We start from the raw sequence: 25,201 nt of genomic DNA, 5'->3' as shown, positions 1-25,201 counted from the left end.
GTATGTTGTATTTGAGTACAGTCATGAGGCTACGGGCTTCCAAAGCTTGCGTTCGAGGAACAGTGGCTTCCCTAAGTGGGATGCAAGGGCTGTGAACGATGACATTCTCGCTGTAGCTCTCATATCTGGTAAGTGGTCGCGCTCGGTAAACAGTGACAGTGTCGTGCGTGAACTGACTAACAAGAGGACTTTACACTGGGACCCCCACAGATCTTAACGAGCTTTGGTATAATAGTGGTATACTTTTAAGGTGTTATCGTGGTAAAGGGATTTTTCAAAATGCGCAGTCGTTTTTGAGGAAAAGGGTTTTAAAGCTTTGACTTTTGTTGTATATATGTTGTTGATTGGCGAAGAAATTTTTATTAAAACATTGCAAATTCTTTCTGAACATATTACTGTAATAATCCCGGATTCCGTTTGTCTAATTGATATTTTAATTTCCGACAATCAAATATTATGTGTCCTAAGTTTTTACAATAAGAACATTTCTTTGGACTTTTGTATCTTGTCTTTGTTTGGGATGTAGGACGATTTGGGGAGGTACGACCCGACTTATTTGAATTATCCTGTCTTTTTTTTATACATCTATCTTCCGTGTGTCCTTGTCTTTGACAGTAGTTACATACCACCTTTTTAAAACAGTCATCTTTTTTATGACCCGGCCTGTGACAGTGCTCGCAGACTGTTTTCTTTAATTTGTCGTATATTAGCCACGCGATTTCTAGATGTAGGTGAGGCGTTTCTTTTTGCATCGTCTTTAAATTGCCTGTCGATTTTTAAAACACTCATCAAAGCTGCACGGAAATCTGTAAGCTTCTCGAAACGTATTGCGGTACGATAATTGTCTGGTAGCCCGCGAATGAAGGCGTCGAGGCCTTCTTCTTCGATTCTTCTTTCCACTCTCCTTTCAAGACGACCGACTTGTTTCGCTTCTTCTTCTATTATCGATTGTGTTAACTCCCTAATTCGACTAAAATAATCTAGGACGTGTTCTTCCGATCTTTTAAATTCTGTAGCTAGTTGTCCCCTAAAATAATTGGAACTGTGTGTAGGCGAGAATGCGTCTTTAAGTATTTCAATTAATTGTTCGACTCTTGTAAATTTAAGACCTTCTACCACTATGTACGCGTGTCCGCTTAATTTAGATACGATCAAACTGGTTAATGATGTCTCTGTTTCGTCAGTATAGTCGGACGGAAGAGAATCCAATGCCCTTCTACAGGCTCTTATGAATTTCGAAACTGGAATATTATTGCCGTCGAATTTTGGTACAGCTTCTGCTATTTCCCGTAATTTTAAGGATGTATTCACCGTTCGTGGTGCGGGTAGGGGTGGAGAATTCTGATTAACTCTCCTTAAAGATTCCAATTCGCGTCTTAAATATTCGATTTCTGCTTGTTGGTCGTTATTAGTTTCTACCCTGGTTGAATTTAAATTTTGTCTCACGGATGGGTGTGGAGAGTCTGGTCGTGATATGTTAGGTGTTCGGAAGAGTGTGACGTACGGATCTACCGGCGTTGGTACCCTTTTGTAGCCACGAAACACACCAACGTCCGCACCTAAGGATCCCTGTAATTCATTCTCCCTAAGTTCGAGTTGGCGAGCCCTTAACTCTATCTCTTTTCTTTGAGATCTTAGTTCTTCACGCTGTTTGCTTAAATCGATCTGCATCCTAAAAAGTTTCTCTTGGTATTGTACGATTTCGTCCATTTTTTTATTTAGTATAAACTCTTTTTCCATAATCCCTCCTTCAATACCTGCTAAGTCTTCGAGGGATAATTGTGTGTCAGATCTGACGTGTCCCTGTTCAGGTTCCATTTTTAAGTATAATTATTGTGAAGTTAAACTTAAAATTTATTATGTTACTATGAATTAAAATTCCTTTTAAAACGAAAAATTAATATCCGTATGATTTTAAATATGTATATATATTAATTTCTATTAGTCGTTCGAAAAGTTGAAATGGCAAATACTCTTCTTCCTGGCTATCTCAAGAGTTTAAATTTTATAATAGAATTTTAATATTTTGAATCTATCAGTTACTCATGATTCTGAAGTGTTAATTAATCAAGCAAACAAGCAAAGTTCCTCGCTTTGGCGATCCCACCGCTGCCACCAGTTTTTCACATGTGACGTCCCCGCAGTTTAAACGAGTAACCCCACAAAAAAACAAAAATGCGTTCCTTATCCCGGTCAATTTCTTTTAAATTTAGAAAATCTACACGGTTTAGAACTATGTTGCCCTATTTTTGGTCAGTCCGTTCAGCCGGTACTGTATCAGGGATCTGGGCTAGAGGAACCCTTACCCAAAATAAGTAAAATCTTTTACTTACCTTGGCGTTGCCGCTGCTTGATAGGTGTTGAAGATGGTTGATAGATGTTAGTTCCGTCAGTAATTTGGATTGACTTCTCTGAATATGATTGAGGATTTTGGCCAACAGGAGTTTAATTCAAATTCACAAAACACGATATTAGGTAAAACAAAATATATTCTAAATAACAGTTAATATTCAAAATTATACACTGAGTTTACACAAAATTATGTTCACAATATTAAAAAGAAAACGACGTGTCACAAAGCAAACGTAAACTAAACGTAGTATTATAAAGATGCAAGAACGTACCCTTATATTATACTTGTACAATTAAGTAAAATTATAAGTTGAGTAAATTATTAACTATTAGTTAATAATTTACGATAACTAGTGAAAAAGTCTGTCTTCCAAGTTAACTGAATAATAATAAAGAAGAGTATCTTGAAAAAGATTGCTCTTTTGTTGAGGTTCGCTGACGTATAATGAAGACTGTCTTGAAAAAGACTTGTCTTAAACGAGAAGTTGTTGTATTGGAAGAGAGACTTTCTAGTAAAATTTTATAAGTACAAAATATTCAAGATTTATATGTTAAGAGTAGAGTTTATGTGTTATAAGTATAAGGATTGCCGAATAGACTGACTGAGAGGAGTCTCTAAGCTCCCTACGTTGGGTCCCGTACGGCCGAGTGGGAGGTACCCCACTCGCGCTAGGTGCTTCCTCCACTACCGACCCTTACCATCCCGTGGGAAAAGAATGTGCTGATCCTTTAGTTTTGCACGTGCGAAAATATTAGTTATCATTAAGCGCTAAACCGCTGTCGTCAGCTGGGAATGGAATTTGCCTCAGAAAAATATCAGTTGCTATCAACCGCCAATTCTCCGTAGCGACTAAGGTGTCAAGTTACTATCAGGCAGAAATTCTCGGAACTGCACGTGCGCCTTATTACGACGGTAGAAATTTTATGTGCAAGCTAGCATTCACCACTTTATATAAATGTTACTAACTATTTGTTTTATCAATTATTAATAATTGTCGGAGTTTATTCCTAATTAGAAGAAATCTTAATTAGAAGAAAGATGAAATATATAATAATGTTATTTGCAGCAATCATTTAAATAAAGTTAAATGCTAGTAGTAATTGTTATATTATCTGAGTGTTAAATAATAAGTGTCGGTAAAGCAGGTTTTCATATGAACGACAATTGACATATATTTTATTATTACTGTTAAAAATGATAATTATCGATGGTCGTTCATAAGAGTGCCTAATACAAAATAGGATTACAGTGAATATAACATAAGTTATCGTGCGGTTAAGAGTACTTAATACAAAATAGGATTTATAGTGAATATAATATAAGTTATTGTGCGGTTATTTGTTATACAGAGGTAAATTATCAGTAATCGTATCGTAATTATGCGCAAATCCAAATAAATATATATAAATGACAAGAATTTTTAAAAATTTTTCGTATATATGACAGGAGGACAAATCACAACCGTTGGATAGTACAAATCGTCACTAGGACGTGACACTATAAAATTAAAGCAGTAAAGATGGCAAAAGCACATCCCAAGTGGAGCCTGCGAACGTTACAGTTGAACGGATGTATTTTCTTAAAAATAGGAAGTATTTATTAAAATGGGAAAAGGAAATAAAAAAGGGAGGTGTTATATTAGATAAGTATAATACTATTAACCCATTTGCATCCAAGCGCGGAATAATCAGCGGGTCGCGACAGTCAGCTATCACCAAGCGCGGAATAATTTACGAGTCGCGACAGTCAGCTATCACCAAGCGCGGAATAATCCGCAGGTCGCGATTGTCAGATATCACCAAGCGCGGAATAATCCACGAGTCGCGACAGTCAGCTATCACCAAGCGCGGAATAATCCGCGGGTCGCGATTGTCAGATATCACCAAGAGCGGAATAATCCGTGAGCCTACGTTGATTTTTCTTACCAGTTGCAACATATTCTTCAATTGCATCAGACCACGTTTAACCATTTGTGAGAGCGTTCCAGTTATTTGAGTTTAAAATACATCAATGCATTCTAAAAAAGTTTTACTTTTTCTGTGAAAATCTTCCAAATTGCCACTATTAGTAAGTGTTGCCAATCTATTTGAATTCGAAAATCCAAGTTAGGAAAGCAATCTCATTTTGTAATATAATCTAAAATTTAGTATTCCCCAATGGATATTGAGTATCCTGATTCGGAATCAAGTAATGAGGTACGACTTTCTAGAAGACGTTACCGGAGGATTTCGTCAAGTTCTGATAGCGAAAATGAACAGAGCGATAGTTTAATAAATTAAGAGTACGCGTGGAAAGCCGAAAATCATACTCCGATTAAACATCGTTTTACAAATGTAGGTGGTGCAACTGTAAATACACGAGGTCTGTCGAGAGAAAAGGTTTTTGAATTATTTTTTAACAATGAATTAATTACAGAAGTAATTACGGAAACCAATAAGTATGGTGCAAGCGACGCAGACTTTATATCTCTTGAAGGGGACGAATTAAAAGTATTTATTGCTGTAAATATTTTAATGAGTCTATATATATAATATATATATATAATTTCCAAGCCCACGATTCAAAGCTATTGGTCAACAGATAAAAGTATAGAAACTCCGTATTTTAAGAATGTCATGAGCCGTAGCCGATTTATTTCTATCTCACAAAATTTACACTTTTCCAGTACAAATAATCCTAATGACCCATTGTCTAAAATTCGAGAAGTTATTGAAATTGTAAAAAAACTTTCATTCGTATGTATGTCCCAAATAAAAACATTTCCATTGATGAATCACTAATGGCATGTAGAAGTCGTTTACATTACATACAATTTATTCGAAAAAACGTGCGAGATTTGGTGTCAAATTTTATAAAGTCTGTGATTCACAATCACGATACATACATAATTTCAATATATATAGGAAGAGATAAAACTGCTACAGGATCTGCTGGCAGGAATGTTGTATTGAATTTAAAAACAACCAGAAATTTACAACAATGGGTCTTAGCAGCAGCAGGACAATTTCCGGATCTTGAATTCAAGGCTATGGAAATCTACTAGGTGACGAAGTTTAAAAAAAACTATGGCATTCGTCAAAAAAAAATAACAAAATTTGTTTCAAAAATGAAAGCAGCAACAATAGAAGATACCTTGGCATCTGCAGCAATATTTCAGAAACAAACACTGAAATTAATAACAAATTTCAATGAAGACTGTATGTAGAATAATGGCGTCAGCCTGTGAAAGGAATATTGGAGAGCAGATCTTGCCCCTATTTAAGCAACAATCCATGACTCTTTCAGGAGCACAGCTACGACAGAAGATGGATATCTTGTCAACATTGCCAGAAACTACAGATCAAGTGTGGATTTGTTTCCATATGGACTTAGAGCAATGGAATTACACTTTTAGATCTTACCAACAAGTCCACATTTTGGATGTCCTATGCAATCTATTCAATGTTCACCATTTTCGTTATATGCCTAACATATTTACAGATGGGTTGTTAATATCTGCTAACAAATTCTAACCGCCAGGGTTCCCTGGTTCCTTCAACCAGTGGACAATGCATGCAGGTGGCAATCAGGGTATATTACAGAAATTATGGACCCTGATCACCATCCGTGTTATAAGACGTGTTATGTTTACTATGGACTTTGATCACTGATTGACTGGATCTGGGGATAACCAAGTTTTGTTTGTTCGACTTTTCAAAAATGATAAGACACCCGAAGTAATCAAACTGATTAAAGCGAATCTTCGATTAGCCTTTGATAAAGTTGAGTTAGCTCTTAAATTAGAAGAGACTTGGCACTCTAGCCACATCACTTGTTATCAACGAGCTTACCATATAGAGGGTGTAAAAGTTCCAGGGGGAATCAAGACATTTAATAGAGCTTTTGCTGGTTCAGGTGATATTAACTCTGGTGTAAATGCTATTGTTACCACAGCAGTCAATGGAGGAACAAGTTTGGCAGAGCAAGAGAGTGACCCTCTCCTGGGACCAGGCTTTGCTCTATTGGAAATACTATTAACTCTTTTAGGGGATGTGTTCTTCAGGGCCATAGTTCCCTTGAATAAAGAGCGACTAGTGCTTCTCACATTACTATCTTCTGATTTTGGTTATCTCCCAATGCAGTTGTTGACGAATTTCTTATATGCGGGTCACCAGGATACATTGAGTGAATCTTTAAGTTTACTGAGATTTGTGTGGGATCACTATGATAGATATAAGCAATTTATTGCAGGAGCAGTACGTTTCCACAGAGGGTCATTAGACAAGCAGAGTCTACTTCAATTGGTGTTAGAGCCATCTTCCCTAAGTATAAGCAGACCAAAGCTACCTGAAGCATTGATCAGATCAAGAGTAGAAGACTTCTTGTTAAAATCTGAGAATATTAGAAATCAACAATTGCGTAAAATGTTTACCAGCTGCCAATCAGAGGATCAATTGCAGTTAGCCGAGGAATTATTGCAGATTAGACCTATAAACAAAGCCCATATCTATTCTCTGTTTGAATACTCACATATAGGATCCTTATTATGTACTCTTTCAAGGTTTAACAAATTTCATCAATTGTCAAGCTAGTTGGGATGAATAAAGTAGGGACTGAGGAGGTTTTTTTCTCGAAGCAGGTGCGTGATTTGGATATCAAAAACCTAAAATACTTTTTTAGTAGGATTGATACTGCACCAGTATCTAACAATCATTTTATAAAAGAACTGACTAGGTTATGTCCTCATGAGTACCAAGAATTCTGTATAAAACATCAAATGAGCTGGAACTGCATATTCACTCTAAGACTATTTTTGATTTCCTATACTTACAAGTTGCCTAATGACAAATCACAGGCCCTTATACTTCACCCCCAGGAGAGAAACTAATCTTTGAAGATGATCCGTCCTAACTAAGTTGTAATACCGACCAATCTAAGGTGACGACGCCGTCGCTACCTAACCGATTTCGCGCGCAATACAAACAGTCAATTACCCTAATTTCACCGAACAAAGACTATGTAATTAATTCTGATCAAACAGGTATGTAAATGCAAAAAATCCTAAAATTATCGTCGATTTTAATTTTACACTTACCTGTTCTGAATAACTTATGTTCATTCCTTTTTTCAGGATGCCAGTATCAATCTGCCTATAACAGAACTCTTGCTAAAAAAGGAAGCAAGCTTGTTTCCGTTACAAGCAATGATGTAAATAAAGTAAAGCATTCTTATACAGCCCAATATGCAATTACTTTATCTGGGAAAATTATACCCAAAGTATTTGTGTGTCTGCAAGAAGCTACTGGACATTTTGGACCTAGAATCCAAAAAGCAGTAGATTATTACACTTCAAAATATACAAATGTCGTTGTAACTTCGTCAAAGTCAAGAAAACTTACGACAATATAATATACTAATTTCCTTAAAGATTGCTTAAAATCTTATGTAGGAAATGAAAAGTTTCTCCTTATCATAGATTCTTGGGGAGGGGAAACAAAGCCCGAGTTGTATGATGAAATATTTCAGGATGACGATCAGTCACCAACCTGTACTATCAAGGTTATTCCGCCAAAGTGTACTCCTCTTGCTCAACCCTGCGATGTTTATTTTTATAGGCAGGTTAAAAATTTGATAAAGCGTATGCAGAATTGTGCATACTTAATTGAATAAAATCAAGAAATAAACTCTCGTGAAGATTGCATCTAGATACAATCAATAGTCCATCATCAATTTTCATCCAAATTTTTTCATAAAATGATTCGATATGCATGGTACGCTTCGAAATTATTAAAACCAAATGAAAGAGAAATATTTTTAAACGGTAATCAGGTTTGTTTTCCAACAAATCTTTTAAAAAATCGTTGTTTATGTAACAAGTCATCTTTCATTAACCCCTTCCCGTACTTTAGCGAGTCTGACTCGCGATGAAGATTTTGGCCCAAACATGCATATCGCGAGTCAGACTCGCGATGAATTACTTGGGCTAAACATAAATATCGCGAGTCAGACTCGCGACGAGATACTTGGGCCAAACATAAATATCGCGAGTCAGACTCGCGACGAGATACTTGGACCAAACATAAGTATCGCGATTCAGAGTCGCGACCGGATACTTGGGCCTAACATAAATAAGAAGCCGAGCTCGCGGACTGATTTTTTGCCCGTTATGGTCGTGACGGAATGCTAGTTTCTATCAGTACTTCGTGATAGTTAGACACGATTCGTATCGTTGCTTTCACGAAGCAGTTCAATTATTAAAATTTAAGAAAACCCTCCAAAATGCAAGGTACAAAAGTGTTATATAAAGGTAGTGATAACGAATCTTCTGACAGTGACATAATTATGCCAGTCGCAAAGCGTGTAAGGCGCATGATTACAGATGAGAGTAGTGAAGAAGAAAGTACGACACGACAAGCATGGATTTGGCAAGAAGTACCAAACACACCGATAATTTGGAAGTATTCCGAAAATCATGGAATAGAAGCGTCTGTCTTAAATAATTTAAGCGCCAATCCAAGAATACTAGACCTATTCTTCATTACATATGATAATAAGTTTTGGGAAATCCTGGTTACGGAAACAAATCGCTTCGCAGATCAAACTCTACACGACGAACGTAAAAAACGGTATGTCGACGACACTTGGTATTCTGTCACTTCAGACGAAATCAAGGCCTAATATGCACTCTGTATATTAATGGGTCAAGTAAAGAAATCAAATATTTAACTTTATTGGACTAGAAGAGGTGTATTAGAAACGCCAATATTTAGGCAAACGATGCCTTTTAAAAGATTTCGACAAATTTCGAGATTTTTACATTTCTCCGATAATGAAACTGATAATAGTAAAGACCGACTTCGCAAGATAAGACCTGTAATTAATTTTGGAATCAAAAATTTAAAGAAACATACACATCGAGTGAATATGTTAGCATAGATGAATCCCTTATGAAGTATAAGGGGCGTTTAGCGTACAAACAGTTCAATCCGTCAAAAAGAGCTCGGTTCGGAATAAAAATTTACAAATTGTGCGAGGCAAGTACCGGTTTCTGTTATCAATTTAAAATATATACCGGCCAGGACAAAATTGATCGAAACGATAGTGCGTCGGAGAACGTTACGATAGAGTTGTCAAAGTCTATAATTAACAAAGGATATACTTTATTCCTGGATAACTGGTACTCTTCACCCAACCTGTTTCTAAAATTACACCAGCGAAAGACAAACGTTATCGGGACCGTACGCAAGAACAAAAAAAATATGCAACAGGACTTGCAAAAGCATATTTTGAAGAAAGGAGAATTTATGTTGAGATCTTGCAATAATTTGATAGCTCTGCGATGGAAGGACAAGCGCGACGTTTATATGCTCTCCACAAAACACAAAACTATAGAGATGGTCGAGGAATCAAACAAACAATTACAGAAAGTAATGAAGCCAAAATGTATTGTAGAATATAATAAGGGTATGGGTGGAGTTGATCGTCAAGATCAAGCGTTAGCATGTTTCCCAATAATGAGAAAAGCCTTGAAAGGATACCGAAAGCTGTTCTTCTACATATCAGATATGGCTCTGTTTAATACCTATATTATGCAGAAAACAATTTACAGTCGAAAACGGGAGACTTATGTTGATTACCGTGTAAATATAGCCGAGACAATTTTACAAATTGTTAAATTACCGGACTACAAAATGCGTGGAAAATCATCAGTTGAAACACCCCTTCGACTCCAAGCTCGATATTGGGCTCATTTCCCCAAAAATATAGATCCGACACCTCGGAATAAGCATCCAACAAGGATGTGCAAAGTCTGCTATAAAAAGAAAATTCGAAGCGAAACGAAGAGGGAATGCGCCAAATGTAAAGTGGCTTTACATCTGCCAAAATGTTTTGAGAAGTATAATACAATGGAGGATTTCTAGAATTGTACGTATTTCCTTTTTGGATATTCAGACAGTTTTATGATTAAATTCTTTTAAATAATATACCATTTACTTTTAGGTATAGTATTATTATATTTCTCAGAGGACCAAACTATTATACATATCCTACAATATTATATACAAAATATAATAAATTTATAATATCATAAAAGTAAAAGCGTAAGAGTTTACTTCCTCAACAGCAGTATCGCGTAAAATTCACTATACCACAGGTATCGCGGGCATCTACATTTCGGTTCGTATTGCGACTGTACACGAACATCAGTGTGGTCTGTTTAGCGCGCGTCGATGTGTACCGCTTGGGCCCGAGTTTCGTCGAGCTAAATAGCACTGGAAGGGGTTAATTGCGCGAGATGTAACAAAATTTATTGTTTCGAATGCTTTTACGCTACTACTGACGCTATCGGGTCACTTGATACACGGTCGAAATTAAAAAAATATAAACATATATACAACAAAAGTCATAACTTTAAAACTTTTTTTTAAAAAACGGCTGCGCATTTTGAAAAAACCCTTTAACACGATAACACCCTAAAAGTATACTACTAATATACCAAAGCTCGTTAAGATCTGTGGGGGTTACAGTGTAAGGTCCTCTTGTAAGTGAATTAATGATACTCTGGTTAGTGCATGCGATGCGTCTATGCCGAGGGTTAGGAACGCCCAGGACAGGAGACATGCGGTGCCATGGTGGACGCGGGAAATCGCGACCGTGCGACCTACGGCAACTGCGGCTAAAAGGCGCTACCTAAAGGCCAGACAGGGCGGTGACCCAGATAGGATCAGAACGTGTTTGGAGGCTAGAAGAGAGGAAAAGTGAAACTTGGTCTGGGCTATTAGAAAGGTTAAGGCTATAGCCTGGAAAGACTTTATAGCAACGATTGACGAGGTCCCATGAACGAGACCCTATAAGTTGGTAATGGGCAAGCATAGGGCTCGCGTTATTTCATCTACGGAGGCGTTGGATCCTCCTCTATTAGCCTAGATCATCACGACACTCTTTTCTGAGTGAAGACGATCCGTGGCTCCGAGTGCTCCCATTAAAGTTCGGGACTCCTGAGGAGATCGTAAGAGCTGCCAAAAAGATCAGCTGCGGAAGAGCTCCGGGGCCAGACAGTTTCCCAGGATTCGTCGTGAAGGAGACAGCAGTACTCTGCAGCAAGGGGCTGGCCGAGTATTTCACGGCTTGCCTGAAAAGGGGTATCTTCCTACAAGCCTGAAAGAGGACCAAGCTTGTGCTGGTCAAAAAGAGGACAGACGTGAGGATCGACCTGCCGACCTCGTATAGACCAATATGTCTTTTGAATGAGGCAGGGAAGTTGTTTGAGAGGGTCATGGTCTCCAGGGTGAGCGAATTTATAGATACTGGAAACGTGCTGACATCAGTGCAGTATGGTTTCCGTGCTGGTCGCTCCACTGTTGGGGCTATATTGGATGTGGGTAACTATATACAAAAGTGCGCGGAAAATCGGCGTGTGGACATACTAGAAACCCTTGATATCAGTAATGCGTTCAATTCACTCCCCTGGGGGAAAATTATAGGTGCCATGGAGGCTAACGATTTCCCCGCCTACCTTTTAAATAAAGTGAAAGACTACCTGCGTGACCTGCTTCAGCTCTTCATCGAAAGGCAGAGTGTATAAAAGACAGGTGACGTGTAAGGTACCGCAGGACTCGGTCCCAGGCCCAACTCTTTGGAACATTGCCTATGATGGTGTCCTTCGAGTCCCTCTGCCAGTTAGGTCCCGTGTGGTCTGCAATGCGAATGACACGGCCCTCCATTCAGCGGGGCAGGACCTATCATAGGCAATAATAGCTGCGGAACAGGACCTAGAGGTCCTTGTTAGTATAATTCAGAGATTAGGCCTTAAGGTGGCTACGCATAAAACGGAGGTATTACCATCACACCAAAGCTTGGCGTCTTCGACGCTTTTATCGTCTCGCCTCTGGTAGTGACTAAACTAATAACTAAGAAAACCGCACGTACGTGAATAACTGCTGCTATTCGCTCTCTTCCGTTCCAACCACCGAGCGAGACACACGCGTACTCACTAGCAGCGACCAAAGACGTGAACACAAGTTCCTTCTTCCTTTTCCTTTTTGAGATACTTCTTAGGTTCGTCATATAGTTTGTATAAATCTTTTCTGATGAGTTCTGAGGAGTTTAAGGAAAGAGAGAGAGAATTGAATGAGAGAGAATTGCATGCGGAGCCGCAGAGGAGACTTGCTCCTAGAAGGACCCTCCAGGCGAAACTTCGTGCAGCCTTGGCGGCGAATGGCTGAGTCCTGAGCGCCGCTTCTCCCTAAAGGAGTGAGTGTAGAATAGTGTTTAATGGGTCTGGTCAGTGCATCATGGGATGAATGGTCAGGCCAAGTGCAAGTGTATTGAATGAATGTACTTCATGTATACAGTTATGGTAAATTATGCCTCCGGAAGGGATAGATCCTAACCGTAGAGTGCGCCTAGACATGTGTGTGGTTTACGCCTCAGGGGAGGAAACTCTACCATTGAGTTGTGTGATGGATGCAGGAGTAGTGAATGGGTGTTTACAGTATAAATAATGAAAGCATAGCAAATTACGGCCGGGTTTACCAGGGAGGGAGCATTTAGGTATGAATGATTGTGCATATCGTGCGTTTCGCCTACCCCCATCCCTTTGCATGGTAATAGTTAGTTTCAGGAAAGTTTTTTTAGTCATTAAGAATCTGACAATCCTCTGGGTACCGGGCCCAAGGGGCCTATGAAGGTTTTTCCTTCTAACGAAAATAAAAAAAAAGGGTTGCATCAGGGTTGCGTCAAGGTCCCCCCGTGGATAGGGGGTAGTAGAATACTCCCACAGTATTCCCTGCTTGTCGTAAGAGGCGACTAAAAGGGAGGGTATGAATGGTGTGTGCATGCTCTGTGTGGCTATACCTCTCTGTGATTCTTACTATATATCCTCTTTTCTATTCTTTTCTCCGCCTTCTATTTCCTTCCTTTCATTTCCTTTCTCACTGGGCTTGTGCCTAAACATATATATTAAACATGGAAGGTACAACCTCAGTGTCTAGACCGTGTGGGAGGGACACCCACACAACGGCGGTGCTTGGTGGTGGTAGGACAGGCCACCCACCGTCGTCATCCTACGACTGTCATGAGTCTGCGGTAGGCAACCCGGCCCAGACTCTGGTTACTGCCTCGGGAAGTTGTTCGCAGGTAGGTGACCTGGCCTGCGGATTGACTAATGCGTCAGGAAGAGAGGCGGAAATAGAGGAGTAGCAGCGAGAGGCCAGGGCTCTGGAGGAACTACGGCTATCGGACTCGGACCTGCTGATTGTGACCAGGAGGAAGAGGTTGAGACGTAACATCCCGTCATCGGAGGAGGACGACTGCCTTATCGTTGAACCGGAGGCGACGAACAGAAGCGGAAGCAACATCCAGCGGCTGTCAACGCTGGAAGCCGGAAGGCTTCCGGGCAGACTTAGGGTGCACCTAAGGGGGTTGGAGGCCGAGTGGGATCGGTGCTCCAACCTTAAAGGAGAAGTTTCGGGCAAGATGAAGCGTCTCATCAAGGAGACGCTCATCGTTGCCGATGAAGTGGAGGAGCGACTGGATAGGCAGTCGGGCACTCCGTTCTCAAGGGCTGAAGCAGTCATTCAGCTGAGAACGGAAGCAAAACTTCGCGACGAGAAGATGCGCGAAATGGAGATCGAGATCGCTGGGCTCAGAAAGAAGCTCAAGAAGCGCGAGGTTCCAACACGGAGCCAAGGAGTCAAGACGATGGCTGCCCCAAGTCAGGTGAGACAGGAGCCGTCCACAGGAGGAAAAGCCACCCCTGCTCTGGAGAAGAGGCTAGAGGATGCGAGAGCTGGTGGCAACGAGAGGTGTGTGATGGCTATGCTGAGGGAGCTGAATAAGAGCGTTAAGGATCTGCAGCGAACTCAGGCGGAGCTATGGAACGCCTTCAACGGCACCAGAGGGCCCCTCCAACGTGGGACAAACGTGGTCGGGAAGACTGCGGAGGGAGGAAGTAAGAGTGCTCCCGCCCGGGTACTTCAAAAGCTCCCGCCCCAAGGATAATCGCCGTGACTGCTGCAGCCCCCTCGCAGGATGGATTCATCGAGGTGGTTAGGAAGAGGAAACGCCGCCTGCAGATTGAGCCAGCTGCCGAACAGAAGAGGACAACCACTCCGGGGGAACGCGCGAGAGGGGTTGGAGATCAGAAAATGAAGAGAGAAGTGCCATAGAAAGTGGTACTTCCAACAAAAAGAAGAAGAAGAAGAAGAGCCGCAGCGGTGGGACCAGGGAGACTGCAGCGGTCTCACTTGCATGCAGCGAGGCGATATCTTACCGCGATGCTCTCGTCAAGGCCAGGGAGAGCATTAGCCTTAAGGAGATTGGCCTGGACACGATGACAATGAAAAGGGGTCTTACGGAAGCCTTCATATTCAGTGTCAGGGGGAAGGAGGCCGCTGCGAAGGCAGACCGTGTAGTTGAAGCTCTGAGGAGGACGGTACCGGAGGCCAAGGTTGCTCAGCCACAAAGGATGGGGTCCTTAAGGCTGGTGGGCATCGACCCAAGCCTGAATGTGACCATTGTGAGGAACGCTCTCCTAACAATAAAAGGGAACATTTACCCGAATAAGATCTGGGTTGGTGAGATCAGGGCGGGCAAGGCGCGTCTCTGGAAGACGGTAGTCTCTGCCCCGGTGGAGATAGAACAGGCTGTCATCGGCAAAAGAAAGGTGGATTTCGGGCTGTATCGGGCAAGGGTGGTCGAACTCCGGCAGAGACTACTGCGCTGCAACAGGTGCCTGGCCAGGGGGCACGTCGCTGACCTCATATCGGGCGACTGGACTCGTCCTAGTGGTGTGTGCAGTGCGCGAGTGTACGTGAAGTGGCTACTTGAAGTGCTAGTGTGCGCGTGCAATATGGCACTGCCGAGAGCGAGAAACACGAGAGACAAGAGGAGGAAGGTGTGCTGGTGGTCGCAGGAACTGTCTGCTCTTAGAGCGGCAGCGACTGCGGCTAGGAGGCGCTTCCTGAAAGCCAGACGCAGCGGGGTCCAAAGGAGAATAGAGCTGTGTCTGGAGGCCCGTAGAGAGACCAAGGGACTGCAAAAGAAGGCCATTAAGAGAGCCAAAGCCATGGCCTGGAGGTACTTCGTAGGGACGAAGGAGGCAGACCCGTGGGGCAGACCATATCGCCTGGTCATAGGGAAGCTAAGGCCATACTCTGCACCCCTGACGGATGTGCTCGAACCGGACCGTGCTGGACCAAGTGTTGGAAGGCCTCTTTCCCCAAGTGGAGTAGGGCGGAACAGTGTTCGGGACGTGCGCGGGGTACAGGTGGATGGTGCGGCGGTAACGCCGGAAGAGGTGCTGGCCGCAGCGAAAAGAATAACCGATGGGAAGGCTCCAGGACCGGATGGGGTCTCGGGCATGGTGATAAAAGCAGCGGCGGTGCACTGCGGGGTCGGTCTCGCGGAGCTCTTCACAGAGTGCTTTAGGACCAGCAACTATCCAGCAGCCTGGAAGAGGGCTAGGCTGGTCTTGATACAGAAGAAGCAGGACGCCCAACCCGACCTGCCTGGCTCCCACAGACCGATCTGCCTACTGGATGAGACTAGCAAATTATTTGAACGAATAATTGTCTCAAGAATAAGTGAGTGCTTGGAGAAAAGGGGTCTGCTTTCACAGGCGCAGCATGGCTTTCGCGTTGGACGCTCAACAGTAGGTGCTATCATGGTTGTTCAAAACTGACCTCGCTGGACATCAGGAATGCCTTCAACTCGCTACCGTGAGAGACCATCTTCAGGGCGTTGGACGAAAAGGGTCTTCCCACGTATATCGCGAAAATTGTGAGGAATTATTTATCAGACCGGTCATTACTGTTTGTCGGGATACGGAGACGATAAGAGGAAAGACGGGTGTCGTGCGGGGTCCCGCAGGGCTCGGTGCTGGGACCAACCCTGTGGAATATCGCCTATGACATTGTCCTCCATGCTCCGATGCCGGGGGGTTCCCGGGTCGTCTGTTATTCAGACGATACGGCCCTCCGGTCAGTGGGGCGGGACCTGTCAGGGGCGATCGCGAACGCGGAGGGGGATCTCGAGGTGGTCGTGAGTGCGAATGAGGAGCTTGGCCTCGAGGTGGCGCCGCACAAGACGGAGGCAATGGCCTTCCCTGCCTCTGCCCTCCGCAGACGCAGAAGTGCTCCAGCCCCTGTCATTAGGGTCAGGGGGTCTCGGGTTAATATAGGGCCCAGGGTGAAGTACTTGGGAGTAGTACTAGATTCGGATTTCACCTTCGGGCCTCACTTCGCGGCCTTGATTCCGAAGGCTGAGGGGATCCTCCGGTCCCTTGGGAGGCTCCTTCCGAATCTCCACGGACCGGGGGAGAAGAAGAATCGCCTCCACGGACCGGGGGAGAAGAAGAGGCGCTTCTACGGCAGCGTGGTCCAATCGGTGCTCCTTTATGGGGCTCCGGTGTGGTGGCGCGCTGTCGCGGAGGACTCGCGTGTCAAGCGGGCCATTCGATCGTTCCAGAGGAGGGTAGCGATCAGGGTGTGCTGCGCCTATAGAACGGTGTCGTTCCATGCGGTGATGATGGTCGCGGGGATTATTCCCCTCGACCATCTCGCGCCCCAACTGGCGGAGGCGTATGCGGCCCTTAGGGACGCGGAGGGACCTGTCCTTCCGAGTACTAAGGCGGCGCTGGTCGCAGTTGCCAGGAGGAGGGCGATTGCTGCATGGAGGGAAGAGGAGTTAGGATTAACTGGGGTAACGGGAGAAACGGGGAAGCGGGTTAGGGCGGCCATTGCTGACAGGTTGGATGAGTGGGTTGAGAGGCCGTACTCTATAGGTACGACCTTTCACACCACTCAACTGATGACCGGACATGGCTGCTTCCCTGCGTACCTCCATAGAATAGGGAAAACAGTTTTTTCGCAGTGTTTTCACTGTGGAGCAGACGCAGATGATGCGGACCACACCCTGGTCGACTGCCCTGCGTGGACGGATGAACGGGACGATCTTGTTCGGGACTTGGGGGGGGGGTGCACGTCTCCCTCTCCGGCGTGGTCAGGGCATCCCTGGATACGCCGGGGGGTGGGCTGCATTCCGGTCCTTCGCAGGACGCGTGATGTGTGCGAAAGAGAGTGCGGAGAGAGAGAGAGAATGGGAGAATGGGAGAATGATGCGTGCGAGGCCGCAGAGGAGAATCGCTCCTAGGCGGCCGCCCCGAGCTAGGCTTCGCGTGACTCGGGCGGCGAATGGCTGACGGCTATGCGCCGCTTCCCCTTCATGGAGTGTGAGTGTGGTATGAGTGTAGAGTTGACCTGACCAGAACACCGCTTAATGTAAGGTCAGGCCAGGAGTGGTGTGTAACTTGCGCCTCTAATGGAGTTCGTACCCAATTGTCGAGTGCGCCTAGGTGTTGGTGATAGCGCCTCCGAGGAGGAAACTCTACCGTCAAGAGCGCCGGATGCAGGAGTTAAGTGTGTGTGTGTGAGTTTTGGTGAGAGCGTGGCGAATTTCCGGCCGGGTTTATCAGGGGAGAGGCACATAGGTATGGACTGTACAGATCGTGCGTTGCGCCTGCCTCCTCCCCATCGCGGGAGAACAAGTTTCAGGAGGGTTTTTTAGTCAGTAAGAATCTGACACTCCCTTGGGCACCGGGCCCAGGGGGCCTATGAAGGTTTTTCCCTCCTGACGCAAAAAAAAAAAATAAAAAAAGGGTCCCATCGTGGGAAGGGGGTAGCAGAATTCTCCCACAGTATTCCCTGCTTGTCGTAAAAGGCGTCTAAAAGGGACGGTATGAATGGCGTATGGATGCTCTTGTATGGCTATTTTTTTCTTTTATTCTTTCTATCCCCTCTTTTTCTACTTTTTTCTTTGCCTCTTACTTCCTTCCTTTTCTTTTCTCTTCTACTTAGAGGCTTGCCTCCATATTAATACGATATTATTATGGATAGTAAGTCTAGTAGTGGTAGGGCAGGCCACGCGCCGTCGTTAACCGACAACTGCCATGAGTCTGGGGTAGGTGACCTCGCCCCGGCTCTGGTGCGAGCTACAGGCACTGTATCGCAGGTAGGCAACCTGGCCTGCGGTACAAATAGTACTACAGGAAGGAAAGCTGGTCTGGAAGAAGAGCGGCTATGCACTATCAAAAGTATCAAAGAAGTTAAATTACCGGGGTTAGATTCGGTCACCCTGGTAAAGACCTATAAACGAGCAAGACCATTGACGTATACCTCGTTATCGGATGGAGAGGTCTTTGACCTCACAAATAATGAGAAATCATTAGCAGGAAAGCCTCCAGTCTCTTACTTGGAGACGGGAAGTCTGATAGAACTGATTAAAGACTGCACCTTAGAAGCCGAGACTAACAGGAAGCGGTGCAGCAATATTAAGGGCGAGGTCTCCGGGCACATGAAAAGTGCTATAATGAAGTGCTGGAGATCGTTAAGATGCTGGATGAAAGCCTCGGTTTCAGCGGCAGCACCAATATATCTGATGCAATTACTCAGCTTAGAACGGAAAATAGAATAATTATAAACCAGAATAAAAGTCTTATTGAGTACTCAAACCCTTCTCCTGGACCAATCACTAGAGCCGCGAATGTTCCAGGTAAGAAGGTTTGAGTCAGTCAGATGCGATCTCTAGGGGAAGAGAGATTGACAGCGGCGAGAGAAGAAGATGATTTGGACTTAAGGTCAACAGCTAGAATGCTTAGGGAGTTGTCGAGATCCTACCACAAGATTCAGGAGGATCTGAATAATATCAAGTATGGGCAAAGTTCGTATGCCCAAATAACAGATAGGGCGCAAGTGGCTCCTCCCCCACCGGTAACTGACGTATCAGACAGGGACTGCCCAGATGATAGGTTTGTAGAGGTTGTAATCCGTAAACAGAAGAATATTACGCTCAATAGAGGATCATCGATGCCAGTATAGACTAACCAAATCGGAAATATTAATTAACCCATTGTAAATCATAGCGGGGTAAGGCAGAACCCGGTACAAAGAACCAAAAAGAAGAACCGGAAGAATCGACAAGGGAGGAATAGGGATGCCGCAGCGATCTCCCTGACAAGTGAGAATGAAGACTCGTATAGCGATGCCCTTTAGAAGATCCAAGACTGTGTCAAACTCGAAGAGATAGGCATAAAGAGGCTGCCATGCAGACGTGGTCTGACGGGCTCCATCATCTGGCAGGTTCGGGGGAAAGATGCCGACGTGAAAGCCGATTAAGTAACCTCTAAATTGAAAAAAAAAACAAGATGGATAGTAGGCCTTTGAGTTAAAGTTGGCGTGAGAGGGATACCCACGCAACGGAGGTGTCAGGTGGTGGTAGGGCAGGCCAAACGCCGTCGGTAACCGAAAATTGCCTAGAGCTTGGGGTAGGTGACTTGGCCCCAGCTCTGGATGGAGCTACAGCCACTGCATCGCGGGAAGGCAACCTGGCCTGCGATGTAGAAATTTCTACAGGAAGGAAGGAGGGCTACATGGAGAAGACGTGGCAATTAGTCCCGAAAAAGACTAATGAAATCAAGGTCCCAGGGACAGACGCCGTCGCTTTGATAAGAACATATGAGTAAGCGAGGCCGCTAACTTATAACTCCTCATACGAGGGAAAGGTGGTGATAGATCTCACTAGCCCGGATAGGGGTGATCTGGTCGGTGATCCTACCATCGAGAATCTGGAGACGGGTGGCTTCTTGTTCTAGCTAAGGAGGCTTTGGTCACGGCAGAGGCTGACAGGATGAGGTCAACCAACCTTAAGAGCGAGGTATCTAGCCGCATGAAGGGCTGCAACCTTAAGGTTATTGATATCTTTGAAACCCTTAATGATCGCTTCGATGCGAAGGGTCAGGTAGAGCACAACTGCGAAGAGGCTGTAGCTCAGTTAAGGGTAGAGAACAAGATAATTGTAGAGCAGAATAGGCAGCTATTGGAGGAAAAGGCGCGCATGAGGAAGGAGAAGAAAAAGGTAGCGCAACCCCTTTCACCGCCGCTTAGTACGGCGCAAGTAGGTAGGACCCTGCAAGCAAGAAAGAAACAGGCTTGCAGAGTAGGGGCTGACCAGCGGTTTTAGCAAGTAAGGGAAGGTAGTGAAGGGGACGGAGAACTTTTACGATACCTCGTCAGAGCTGTTTGTGATATGCAGCAAAAGCTCAGGACAATGTCCTATTCGGAGGTGGCCTCTGGGCCACAAACATGAGCTCCTTCTGCACCCCTTGCTTCTTCACAGGCTAGTCAAGGAGAATTTGTAGAGGTCGTCCGCCGGGATAGAAGACGGGCAACCTCGGGCAAACAGGTAATGCCCATTGGAGCTCGTCCAGTTGCTGGCGATACTCCTGCAAGACCTTCAAAGAAGAGTAGAAACAGGAGAAAAAGGCGAAGTAGGGCTCGGGAAGCGGCGGCTTTCTCCCTTACCTGTGAAGAAGAGAGGGGTTACCTCGCGGCCTTAAACAAGGCTAACAATACAATAGACCTTGAAAAATTAGGGATGCAGGGATTGCCTTGTAGGAGAGGGGCTAAATGGCTCTTTTATTTAGCAGGTCCGAAAAAAGGTGGAGGACTCCAAGGCTGAGAAGTTCGCTGAGGCGCTGAAGCGTGCTGTACCGGAGGCTAAGATCTCGCGACCCCAGCGGACAAGCTCCATCAGACTCGTGGGTCTTGAAGGAGGGGCCACTAGTACCTCTATCAGATGCGCTCTGCTTCAGATTAAGCAGGGAGTGGACCCAAACCATATAAGGGTTGGGAACATGCAATTCGGCAGGGAACGACTTAGAGAGGTCACGGTTACTGCCCCCACGGCGATGTGCCTTGCTGCCCTCGACAGAAAGAGGATTACAGTCAACTTTACCTCAGCTCGGGTTCTGGCACTCAGACCAAAACCCCTAAGATGCCACAGATGCCACAGATGCCTGGCAAGGGGACACGTGGCCGTTTCGTGTCCTGCTTCAGCTGCCAGGGTTGGTGTTTGTTTTGTGTGCAGGCCATGTGGCGAAGACATGTCCTGGTAAGCCAAGGTGCCCGATCTGTATTGAGGCCGGTCAGAAACAAACGGGGCATAGAAAGGACACGTGGCAGTGCCTGACTGTGCCTCCATTAAGAAGGCCTGACAAAGTGTTCGGGGAGGCTCAGGACCTGCCCAGTGTAGGTCCTGGTTCTGCTACGAACTGTAGCATCATTGAGGACAAAGTACTATCGAAGCCTGTGCGGGTTGTTGATCCCGAAACATTGACGGTGGAAGACAATGAATGCGATATGGAGGTGGAACAGGGTGACCCCTGTATCTCCAAGAGCACTGTGAATAGTGTACAGGAGCCTGTAGTCTCGTTGTCCTGTATATTGCAGGAGAGCGGTGCTGCAGGTGGGGCAATAAGAGATATGTAGGAGAATAATGGCTTCGGTCATCCTACAAATTAACTTAAATCACGCGCGTTGCGAACAGGACTTGCTATCGCAACGTATGGCAGAGACAGGTGCTAGTGTAACCATTATTGCAGAACCGTGGTGGGTCACTCCAAGGGACGAGAGTTGGTTCTCGTCCCTTGAGGAAACTCCCCTTCCGCGGTGCAAGTGGGTAAAAGCGAAGGACCTTGTAGTCTAATACGTCAGGGAAACTTCTTTGTAGCCGTTACATAGGGGGGCTCACTGGTAGTTTCAGTCTACTTCCCTCCCAGTGAGAAAATAGGTAGTTTTTCTTGACTCCATGATGAGCTTAAAGAGCTCTTAGGTACGTTTCGTGCTCTTCCAGCGCTGGTTGCAAGAGACTTTAATGCCCGGTCCCCTAGATAGGATCCGGAAAGCAGAAGCAACCTAAGGGGCCAGTTGCTCTGTATGTGAGCCAATAGGTTAAACCTAAGCCTGGGTAACCAGGTTGGCCACCCAACGTGCGTTCGGCCGCAAGGGTCGAGCGTTATCGACCTTATGTGTGGCTCGCCATCTGCTGGTGTCCGCTTATCGGATTGGAGGGTGGATGAGGCTGAGTCCCTTTCGGACCATTTGTACATAACATTTAAGTATAGTCACGAGGCTACAGGCTTTCGAAGCTTGCGCTCGAGGGACAGGAACTTCCCTGACGCAACTCTTTTTTTTTTCTTTTTTTTTTTCTTTTTCGTCAGGGGAAAAAACCTTCGAAAGGCCCCTTGGGCCCGGTACCCAAGGGAGTGTCGGATTTTTACCGACTAAAAAACCCACCTGGTGCTTAATTCTAACTCTCGCTGGATGGGAGAAGCGGATCGGTGATATATTACACAATTGCATACACGCATACTCTCCCATCCCGATGAGCCTGGCCGGTTCGCCATGCTCTCATCCATTCACACATCACTCATACAACAAATAAACTTAATAGCTACTGCGCTTCAAACGGTCTATCGGAGACGCATCTTATCCTATTTATATACACTTATATATACACAACCGACCGTCCATCCCAAGATGCACTGGCCGAGTTCACACACCCCATGCATCTGCATGCTCATTCGTCTTCTGAGGGGGTAGCGACGCACTAGACCAGGCCAGGCGCCGCCAAAGCTGCCCGGAGCCTCGCCCGGGGGGGCCGCCTAAGAGCTAATCTCCTTAGCGGCCTCTTCTCCTAATAAGAATTCTCCATCCTCTCTCCCTTTCAGCATTTTCTTTGACCCTCATCACGAGTCCCGAAAAGGACTGAAATGCAGCCCACGCCCCCGGGGTATCCAGGGACATCCTGACTATCCCAGGGAGGGTGAGCTGCACCCCCCCCCAACACCCTGACCAAAGAATCCCTGGCATCCATCCACGCCGGGCACTCGATTGCAAACCGTCGAGGTGCTAGGCCAAAATCTACTCATCCACTGACATCTGAAATGGTGACTGCCGCCATTAAAGAATTAAAGGATCGTAGGGGTTCGTCGTTGCAAGTTATCAAGAAATACGTTGTAGCTACGTACAAGGTTGATGGCGAAAAGGTAACACCATTTATCAAGAAATATCTAAAAAATGCAGTCTCGACTGGAGCCGTTGTTCAGACCAAAGGAAAGGGTGCGTCTGAATCGTTCAAGTTGTCGACCATTAAGGCGAGCTCTACCAAAGCTAAAGCTCCACGAGTTATTAAGGAAAAGAAAGTTACTGACAAATCTGTAGAAAAGAAGACTGCTGCCGCACGAAAATCGGCTGCTACTGCTGTTGCTAAGAAGATCAAAGCACCGGCTAAAAAAGCTGAAACTGTGAAGAAAGCAGCCGATCCGAAAAAATCGAAAATTGCAACATCAAGATCTGCTACTGCTGCTGCTGCTGCCGCTGCCGCAGCCGCCGCTCCTATTACCACCGAAAAGAAAGTTGCAAAGAAACCAGCTACACCTAAAGCTGTCTCGAAAGCTAATAAAACTGCTAAGGCACCAGCTGCCAAAACTAGAACTCCTAAACCGAAGAAAACAACTGCCAAGGCTGTTGCCAAAAAATAATTTTTTCCACCAGAATCCTATAAATTGGCGTCGAGGGAAACGAGAACGCCCACTCGTCCACCACCCACGCACTCCTGTATATAGTTTCGAACTTCCTCGATAGCTCCGAGCGTAGAGAAACCCACTCGAAAGCTATGCTGCCGCGGAGAAAGCACATCCCCGGACTCTACATACTCGTTCACCCTGGAGACAACGATTCTCTCGAAAAGCTTCCCCACCTCATCCAGCAGGCATATTTGCCTATATGAGGTGGGCACATCAGCACTAGAGTCATGTTTCTTCTTAATTAAAACGAGCTTGGCCCTCTTCCAAGCTCGCGGAAAGATTCCTCCCCTCAGCAGCATGGTGAAGCAATCCGCCAGACCTTGACTGCAGTGAACAGCTGCCTTCCTCACGACCAAGCCAGGAACCCCGTCAGGACCCGGGGCCCTCCCGCGGCCAATTTTTTGGGCAGTCCTACAGACCTCCTCCGCGGAGATGACAATATCATCCGGCTCTCCGATATGAAAGTTTGGGGCAACTGGTCACCCGCCCCCCGGAAACAGCATTGCCACGAACCGCGCTAAAAGAGGAGGATCCAGAGCCTCAGTCAGGGGAACACTGCGAGCCCTCAACTAGCCCATGACAAGTTTATAGGGCCTACCCAAGGGATCTTCCTCGATGGTGGTTAGAATGGTGGTAGGAAGTCCCTCCAGGCTAACGCCTTGGCCCTTCTGATGGCCCGGACCAAGTTCCTCCTCGTCTCCCTTCTGTCCTCAAAGCACGCCTGAATCCTATCAGGATCACCGCCTCGCCTGGCCCTCAAGTATCGCCTCCTCGCCGCCGTAGTCGCCCCCCGTAGGACCGCGATTTCCCGCGACCACCACGGCACCACGCACCTCCTGTCCGCAGCTGTTCTCACTCTTGGCATAGAAATGTCACAAGCACTGAGAAGAGTATCGTTCACCCACTTCACTAAGTCCCGCACGTTGGCACTATTATCAGTTACTGCACGTGTCCACTCACCAGAAACGAGGGCTGCAGCGAGTCTGTCCTCGTCCACAGCCCTCGAATCATACTTAGGGAAGATCCTGTCCCTTGAGCGCAAGCTTCGGAAGCCTGTAGCCTCGCGTCTATACTTGAACGTTATATACAAGTGGTCCGAAAGGGACTCAGCCTCATCCACCCTCCAATCCGATAAGCGGACACTAGCTGCCGGAGATCCCCACGTAAGGTCTACAACGCTCGACCCTTACGGCTGAACGCACGTGAGGTGGCCAACCTGGTTACCCAGGCTTAGGTTCAACCTATTGGCCCACATACAGAGATACTCACCCCAAGGTTGCTTCTGCCTTCCAGATCCCATCTAGGGAACCAGGCATTAAAGTCCCCGGCAACCAGCGCTGGAAGAGCGGGAAATGTGCCTAAGAGCTCTTCGAGCTCATCGAAGAGTCTACAAAAACTATTAATATTCTCGCTGGGAGGAAAGTAGACTTAAACTACCAGCGAGT

At 45.5% G+C, this 25,201-nt stretch overlaps 3 protein-coding genes and 1 pseudogene across 3 annotated transcripts; all 4 read left to right on the top strand.

The window, feature by feature from the left end:
• Positions 1 to 4,509: 4,509 nt before the first annotated feature.
• On the top strand, positions 4,510 to 5,396 carry LOC122523759 (annotated as a pseudogene).
• Positions 5,397 to 8,611: 3,215 nt separating this feature from the next.
• On the top strand, positions 8,612 to 9,268 carry LOC122523758 (piggyBac transposable element-derived protein 1-like). Its single transcript, XM_043645646.1, has 2 exons — positions 8,612 to 8,958; positions 9,073 to 9,268. The coding sequence occupies exons 1-2, from the start codon at positions 8,612 to 8,614 to the stop codon at positions 9,266 to 9,268; spliced, it is 543 nt and encodes a 180-aa protein (XP_043501581.1).
• Positions 9,269 to 9,591: 323 nt separating this feature from the next.
• On the top strand, positions 9,592 to 10,254 carry LOC122523757 (piggyBac transposable element-derived protein 4-like). Its single transcript, XM_043645645.1, has one exon. The coding sequence runs from the start codon at positions 9,592 to 9,594 to the stop codon at positions 10,252 to 10,254; it is 663 nt and encodes a 220-aa protein (XP_043501580.1).
• A 9,763-nt stretch (positions 10,255 to 20,017) lies between these two features.
• On the top strand, positions 20,018 to 23,711 carry LOC122523756 (late histone H1-like). The gene is made up of 3 exons (XM_043645644.1): positions 20,018 to 20,284; positions 20,507 to 20,652; positions 23,084 to 23,711. Exons 1-3 carry the CDS (start codon positions 20,018 to 20,020, stop codon positions 23,709 to 23,711), a joined length of 1,041 nt encoding a protein of 346 aa, XP_043501579.1.
• Positions 23,712 to 25,201: the final 1,490 nt, after the last annotated feature.

Source organism: Polistes fuscatus, unplaced genomic scaffold, assembly GCF_010416935.1.
Source record: "Polistes fuscatus isolate 324 unplaced genomic scaffold, CU_Pfus_HIC Scaffold62, whole genome shotgun sequence".
Classification (NCBI taxonomy): domain Eukaryota; kingdom Metazoa; phylum Arthropoda; class Insecta; order Hymenoptera; family Vespidae; genus Polistes; species Polistes fuscatus.
The sequence above is the reverse complement of the archived record's forward strand: the minus strand, read 5'-3'. Positions and strand labels throughout refer to the sequence as shown.